At 46.8% G+C, this 8,031-nt stretch overlaps 2 protein-coding genes across 2 annotated transcripts; one reads left to right on the top strand and one right to left on the bottom strand.

Annotated features, from left to right (window-relative positions):
* Positions 1 to 1,330: 1,330 nt before the first annotated feature.
* Positions 1,331 to 2,629, top strand: LOC100280932 (uncharacterized). The gene has a single exon (NM_001153852.3). It carries the CDS (start codon positions 1,496 to 1,498, stop codon positions 2,195 to 2,197), a length of 702 nt encoding a protein of 233 aa, NP_001147324.1. The 5' UTR covers positions 1,331 to 1,495; the 3' UTR covers positions 2,198 to 2,629.
* Positions 2,630 to 3,554: 925 nt separating this feature from the next.
* LOC109943116 (probable E3 ubiquitin-protein ligase HIP1) lies at positions 3,555 to 7,419 on the bottom strand. Its single transcript, XM_020545944.3, has 4 exons — positions 7,324 to 7,419; positions 5,397 to 5,474; positions 5,172 to 5,315; positions 3,555 to 4,012 (listed from the first exon to the last, which is right to left on the bottom strand). Exons 1-4 carry the CDS (start codon positions 7,417 to 7,419, stop codon positions 3,878 to 3,880), a joined length of 453 nt encoding a protein of 150 aa, XP_020401533.2. The 3' UTR covers positions 3,555 to 3,877.
* Positions 7,420 to 8,031: the final 612 nt, after the last annotated feature.

Raw genomic sequence — 8,031 nt, 5'->3', positions numbered from 1 at the left:
AGAAGGTATGGACAAGCTGTTAGAGCTCCTTAGAGTAACTCTAATAGTTCTCTAAACAACTCTCTAAATCGTCTTAAATTTAATAATTAAACAGAAAAAATGGTTCTCTAAATAGACTTGCTAATTAGTTAGTTGCTGTCAACTCTATATAATCTCTATATTTGGCAACTCGATAGGAGCTCCTTAAATGCACCTGACGTCAATTTCTTCACACTGGCATGATTATTTTTTCCATTTTCCACACAGTGAGGTAGCAAGGTATAGCAAGCTCGTTTTCCACTTTCTAGCACAGTGATATAGCTAGGTCAAACACGTTTGGCATAAGTTTCTCCTTTACCGTTGGACCTTACTGTCCCATAGGTTGTGTCAGCGGACCATCACTCCTCCATATGTCATGTCGACCGGCCTTTTTCTCTTCTGCCCTCGACATCCTCTGCTTCCAACCCTACCGTCAGCCTGATCTGATAGGTGCAGGGCTGCCAAAGCTAGATTGAAAATCGAATTACTCCCTAAATATGAGCAGCTATCGGAGACTATGTTACTTTTACTTTGGATAGCTATTTTGTAACTTGCTAAACATGATTTTATCAAGCTCTTTTTTTATAGAACTATTGGAGTTGCTTTGTGGTAGTAATTTAACAAACTACCAGATCGTTTTATTACTGATATGAAGGAAGACAAGATAAAAGACTATAAGTTAGCTATGAAAAAAGATTGATAAAGCAACTTATAAATTAGAATATAAAGAATCGGTGCACGAGGTAGGAGAGGAAGATGAGGAGGAGGACTAGTAGTTTATAGTTATATTAACGAATTGTGTATTTTTTTTTGGTTTAAGCCATGTACTTTTAAATTTTAAATGGATTATGTAATTTTATTTGCTTAATTATGTAATCAAATGTATTTTTATTTAAATAAAATAATATGTTTATGTCAACTATAAGTACGTAAAAGAAAAGTTAACGTGGTGTTGAGATGATTGTAAGATGAGATTGAAGACTGTGCGTTAGATAACTACGATATATAAGAGGTGACGAAGGTTATATGACTATGGTAGATAATTAGGGTCGATATAAGAGAATAATACAACATAGCCGGAGATACGTACCCGCAGTTTGGAACCAGTCATATATAGTTAGCCCGTTGGCAGTGGATGGGCACCGGATGCAAGTTAGCCGGTGGACCTAACAATTTGTGTGCCGGCGGTGAGAGCTCCCTTCCAAACAGCACAGCACAGTACAGGGGGTGTCGTCGACGCCTTCCGCCCAACTCATCCCCCCTTCGACCCACAAAATCCCAATACAAATACTCGCCCAGCAAACAGAGAGACAGGGAAGGGAAGCCAAGAAAACCACGCCACCGCCAAAAGCAGCTGCAGATACCACTGCTGCTGCGCCTGCCTGCACAGCCCCCAGCAGGAGAGAGAGAGAGAGAGAAAGAGGGGGAGGCGGCAGCGGCAGCCAGCAAAGGCGGCGGCTTGCGGCTTGAGCTGTTGATGATGCAGGGCGAGTACCGGTCTTCCATCGAGGAGTCGGCTGCGGCCGCTGTTGCCGCAGCCGCAGCCATGGCTCCTCTGGCGGCCGCGGCGGTGAAGATGGAGGCGGAGCAGGCGGCGATGGCGGCGCCGCAGCTGGGGGCGGCGCACCAGCAGACGCAGCCGCGGCGGCAGTACCGCGGCGTGCGCATGCGCAAGTGGGGCAAGTGGGTGGCGGAGATCCGGGAGCCGCACAAGCGCACGCGCATCTGGCTGGGGTCCTACGCCACGGCCGTGGCGGCGGCGCGCGCCTACGACACGGCCGTGTTCTACCTGCGCGGGCGGTCGGCGCGGCTCAACTTCCCCGAGGAGATCCCCTCGTTCGGGCTGGCGGATGGCGTGGACGTGGGGGAGCACGCGCGCGACCCGGCCGCCGCCGCCGCCGGCGGCGGCGGCGGCTGCACGCTGTCCGCGGCGTCCATACGGAAGAAGGCCATCGAGGTGGGGTCCCGCGTGGACGCGCTCCAGACCGGCATGGTGGTCCCGCCGCCGCACCACCGCGAGCGCCATAGGCACCACAACCACCTGCCGCAGCTGCGGGTGCACGCGGAGGAGCAGCAGGAGGAAGAGGAGCAGAAGCCGCAGCGGCCTGCGTGGAGCGGGCGCGTCAAGAACCCGGATCTGAACCGTGCGCCGAGCCCCGAGAGCTCCGACGCCGAGTGACAAGCGAGCGAGAGAGCTGAGCAGCAGGCACCGCAAGGCGAGGTTCAACGACGACGTCCGTTATCGGTTATTCCCAATCCCACGACGCAGCATGCCGTTGTCGTCTCCGTCCGACCGTCCCCACGTACGTACGTACGTACACGACGATCCAGCTGACCCGGCCGCCTGCCTATCCTATCCTATCCGTCCTCGACGACCGGATGGTCGGCGGGCGGGAGGGCGGTGCGGCGAGGGTTTTGGCCTTTTGGGTACGTTGTGGATAAGCACGAAGGCAGCAGGCCAGCAGCAGCAGGGGCGGCGTGGCGGGCGGGCAGGCAGGGGCAGGGCAGGCGGAGACGGAGGGAGGCGGCCACAAGCGGCGGTCTTTCCAAAATGTCAAAAAGGACAGCTGTAACAGCGATAAGAAAAACAAGTCATCATCACCCTCTCTCACTACTAGTTCTACTACTAGCAGTATGATTATTCGAATCGGCCTTGCTTGACAGCGATTAATATCTTTGCCGCCTGAGTTGCACCATAAACTAATCTCCCCCCGCCGCCCGCTTTGGCATGATCCAGTTGTTTCGTTCCGTCGGCATCGCCCCCCGCCTTGGCTTGGCTTACCAACGCAGTTAGCTGTCGGCTGGTGCGCGAATCCGCCGCGTTAGGTCGGCTGGCCCGCTTCCTCGTCACTTCGTTCGTGCGCCGGGCGGCCGGCAGCCAGTTAGCTGAGGACTGCATGGGTGCAATCATGGACCAGCCTCCCACTGCCAGCTCATCGTGGCCAGTCGCTAACGCCTAACGAACCGGGATAGCGGTCGCCGAGGGTCAGGGTGGGTGAGCAGTGCCCCTGCCTGCTGCCGGTGATGCTCGCGTTGCATTTGCATGGGGCGATTTGGGTAATTGGGTGGGTGTTGTTAGGCCACCCACCACATCGGAAAGGGAAAAGGGAAGTGAAGGCAAAGGCAACGGGACTACGGGAGTCTTAGCGGGCGCGCGTCATCATGTTTCAACGGCGCTGTATGCGAGCGCTGCATATGAGCATGACAAAGTACCGTCTGTGTAGCTTTGTTAGCAGCAGCTCAACGGCGCAGGCACTTGCCCCGATGCCAAGGCGACTGGCAGCTGACCAGCTGTCGTGCGTGCGTGCGAGATTTCCATGGGCCTGCGAGCCATGGGCGGCGCGCGAAGGCGGAGGACGGAGGCTAGCGCGCGAACATGCCGGCAGCAGTACCGCGAACGACGTGGTCCGGTCCGGAGCAACGACAGCGAGGCGGGTTTCAGTTCCAGCACATAAAATAGTTTAGTACAGTGACATGCTGTTTCAGTTCGAGCTACGGAGCTAGTAATGATCATCAGAATGTCCGTACGATATGAATCGTTCCTCCACCTTTTTTTTTTGACCGGAGAAACTTCATTTCTATTACTTGCATAACAGAAATACATTGTTCGTACCAGCTATCACAGCAACCAAACATGAAACACCCACACACCAACCTGATTCAGGTCAAGGACAACTATCAGGCATAGTCCAAATTCACTACATCAAGCAGGAAAGACATTAACCAAAAGGTGGCTGGCAAAATTTTCCCGACCAAAAAAAAAAAAGCGTAGCAATACGAATCGGCAAATGATCTCGCGAACCATCGAGTGAACATAGAAACATGGGGGATGTCTCTGACACGAGCCTTTGTTCGGGTTTCAGGTCTTCTTCAATGCGGTGCTCTTGCAGATGGGGCACACGTTCTTCACCACCAGCCATTGCTTGATGCAGCCAGCGTGGAAGTCGTGCCCGCAGTCCAGCTTCCCGAGGTCGTCTCCATCAGCGTACTCCTCCTGGACAGGGATAAAAAGGACATAAGGTAGGTATATATATTAGCCTCGTTCAACTGCTAATTTCATTGCTCTATAAGGTGACGCTGGGACATGTTCATAGGCAAAAAGGAATTAAATTCACAGCAGATAACAGATACTGGTGTACATGATTTACATCGACAATGGAAATCCTGATTAAATAGACAGTTCTATGCTACAGGTTTTGTTGCCAGAGTTGATGTTATTTTTTATTAGCCACCCTATAAAAAAGGTTAACAGTGTTGAGTATATTTGGCCGTTAGGACATTGTAATCTCGTACTGACATATGTATCCCGAGAGGCATCTTGCCCTCCAACCCTCTGAACTAAATATTTTTTTCCCTGAAAGGTTCCGTGCAAATTAAACGCACGCATTATGCCTAGTCCTCTACACTATCACCTTAAGGGCTTGTTCGTTTGTGTCGGATTGGTGGGTCGGAATAATTCCGAGCCGGATTGCTTCTATAATTTATATAAACTTTGATTAATCGGAACGATTCCGGGTACAATCCGATGTAAACGAACAAGGCCTAAGTAGTCTTTTTTAGTGATCCGATGGAAGTCATGCTAGAGTCGGATTGTAATTCTTTCCTGAGACACTAGGAACCAAGATCAATAGCATGGAAATCTCAAGGGATGAGACAAATATTCTTAGTTCTACCATTTCAAACCGTTAATTTGTAGAAATCCAGAGACCTACCAGGGTATGATTCTCCATTGGAGGCCTAGATGGTATAAGTAGACAAGCTTAGCAACTTTTAGACTTAACTTGCCCTTCTAATATTTGTGGGCCAATTTAGTTAAGTGCTGCATTGCTTTGTACACGTGATGATGGCCTAGGTGACCTAACTGAGGTGCCGTTTGGTTCACGAAATGTAACATAAATGGCAACGGTAATGATTTACACTCGATTACCATCGGTAACAAGTTTGAATAGGACGGTATCAATTTCTAGTGTGGTATTCGATTACGGTTGGACTTAAACAAACATGGTTTAACGTTACCGATTACCGTTCACGCTACAAATATGTGAACCAAAAACACCTGAATGCCCAATTCAATCATTCAATGCGATTGGTGTATCTACCTACGGCAAAAGAACAAGCCATGATTCTGAGATGCTCGGGAGTATATGAAATACCTGGCAGATACAACATGGTTCAGGGTCCAAAGATGCTTTTAGTGTCCAAGATGAAAATTTCCTTTGTTTGAGCAACCTTATCACAGCTTCCTCGCTGAGGCCAGTGCCGACATTTCCTATTCTTTCCTCGAGTGCTAATAGCTCCTGAAAGTAGGGCAACCATCTTAGATTAGATTTTAGATTATTCGCAAAGGTGCAGGTAATGCTTCACTAAGGAACACAAACCTCATAGGACATATTGTCAATGTCAAGGCGCATGTCCCTGTGTCTATCGTGAATGTCAACACCGCCATAGAAGATAGACTGTTCAAGAATACATTTGGCGTAAGAAGGAAATATATCAAGTACTAGCAGGTAAAAACTCAAGGGCACCCAAAACTTTTGAATTCATTCAGTTTTATTTTTTCTTCGTGCTGTACACTCATGGGATTCATGATTTTCTATCTACAAGTACTGAACTTTCAGATTACTAGTTTGCTACATGTTGACCCATTAATTTTAAGCAAATTAAATATAAACCTCCTACCAACTAACAAATAGTAGTTTTGGACTACAGTAGATCACAGGAGGCAATTCATTGTCACTTATATCTGTGTTTCTGTTATATGCTTAAACTTATGCGGTAGTTGATATTAGTCCTTAGTTTTCTGCTGACAGCTGTAGGTATGGTATGTTTACGATTATAGTCATGTTTTTCTTTTCTTACCATGCTATTTTAAAGTTCTTCAGAATTATCAACTCCTTTCTCATTGGTATCAAGTTCTTCAAGAATGACAGAGCATTTAGAAGATTTAATATGATTTATACTCCTAGAATTCAGGTTGTCAACTGGGTCAGACTGTGTATTCCACATAGTATGACTGTTTGATCCAGATCCACGATTTTTCATAGCCATAAGTTCTTCTCCCAGAAGATCACTGTCATCATCCTCCTCACTATCAGTTATGTGCACTTTGTTTTTCTCTTCACCAGAACAACTGGAATAAGATTTACCAGTTTTACCTTCTTCAGTTCCAACATTTTTTTCTTTGCTTACATTCTTGTCAAGCCCTTGCATTTGATAAGTATAACTTTAAGATTTTCTGCTACACTCATCATGTTGTTTAATATTTCCATCCTCCAGATTCCCATAATCCACTTTCTTATCTTTCTCCATTTTACCTTCATACTTGGATCTTTTTGCAGCTTTCTGGTTAGAGTCATCAACTCTAATCCCAGTCTCAAGAAATTGTTCATCCTCTTCCGAGTGTATTTCCCTTTCAAAGAAAAAATCATATAAAAACAATCCAAGGGAGCCTTCCACAACACCGGGAACAGTCGTGACATCCCTGCAAGCAATTCTAGCTCTCACATATTCATTTCTAAGTCTAGTCCTTTCATCAATTTCAATCACCTTACCCACAAGCCCACCAACTTTAGCAATTGTCACCAGAGACCTTTGTTCCATAGGAATGCCACTGATTCTGAACCATCCTTTTTGCAAGCAACCTTTAGCGTTGACAGCAGGTGTCCAAGGATCAATAGTAATCTGAGCTTTCGCTGTTTTCATGCCCAAAGGTCTAAAATATCCAAGATCCCCTATCATTTTAGGATCTAGAAATCTCATAACAAACTTATTGTCTCCCACAGATCTAGCAGACCACCGCCACAAATTCTTGCCTAACATGTTCATGAATTCCAATTCAATTTGTTTTTCACTAACATTCCCTTGAACAACAGTGATAATAGCAGTGCTGGATTTTTCTTTAATCATCCTAGTATCCACTTTTTCTTCAATATAGAAAAAAACTCTGATCCTCAACTTGTGTCGCACAAAGTTCCGGACCAAAATTCCAAGGCAAGCATTTTTTGCAATCAAACACAATATGATCATCACAACCACAAATGTCACAAGGAAAGCGATGTCGACAATCCTTAGTAAGATGATTTTTGAAGTGACAAAAAGCACAGCCAGATCTATCCAGATTAAAACTACGAGTTACCTCTTTTTTCATATGCGAATCTTTAGGACCATCTTCTCCCATAGGATGGGGATTTCCTTTCCAACTATCTTCATTTTTTTCTTCAGATCTGACAACTTGACTTTCCCAGGGAGACGGGTTACCTTGATTCAAGGTGTCACCCCCCTCTCCCATATTCACCTCCTCAATACTGCGACCACCTCTTTGATTCTGAACATCACCATCTTCGATACGCCTCCAGACATGATCGCGACCAGAACCACGACCATAACCGCGCGCAGCTCCATGCCGACCAGCTCCTCTTGGTTGTATCTTCACAGCAACGATCGGAGCTCTCTTAGTTTTCACCACACTAGCATAAGATCTCTGAGATCTCCCCCAGAAATGCCCAACAAATCTTTCGATTTGTGGTTTTGGGGCGAACACAGGAGAAGATCCGTAAGTAGGCGATTTAGGGTTTTGCGGAGAGGATAAATGAGCCGATTCAGCCTTTCCAATCCACAATATACCTGATTCAGGTTTTTTCCCCAAAGCCCCTCAGCTTTTTCATTATTCTTGTTCATCACCTTACATTTTTCCACAACACACCCCCTAGATTCCCGAAATTGAGGTAATACAGCGTCACCCCGGGGTGGCGTGATCCATGAAGGAATCATGTCTCCATGGATTTTCCATGGATTTGAGGTATGATTTCTCCCGGAATTCCAACGAAACATCACAGGAGTATGTTTGATTTTCACGCTCCTCAAAGCGACAAATTCAAACGGTGAATCATTCTTGCAAGCAGAAAAAACTTGATTCACATTCGATTGATCCTCAAATTCAACCTGATCAGATAGATTATGCGCTTCAGAATCGTTCCTCCACCTGAAGCTTCCGTTTGTGTGCATCGCCATCGC

The sequence above is a fragment of the Zea mays genome, chromosome 10 (assembly GCF_902167145.1).
Source record: "Zea mays cultivar B73 chromosome 10, Zm-B73-REFERENCE-NAM-5.0, whole genome shotgun sequence".
Taxonomy (NCBI): Eukaryota; Viridiplantae; Streptophyta; class Magnoliopsida; order Poales; family Poaceae; genus Zea; species Zea mays.
The sequence above is the reverse complement of the archived record's forward strand: the minus strand, read 5'-3'. Positions and strand labels throughout refer to the sequence as shown.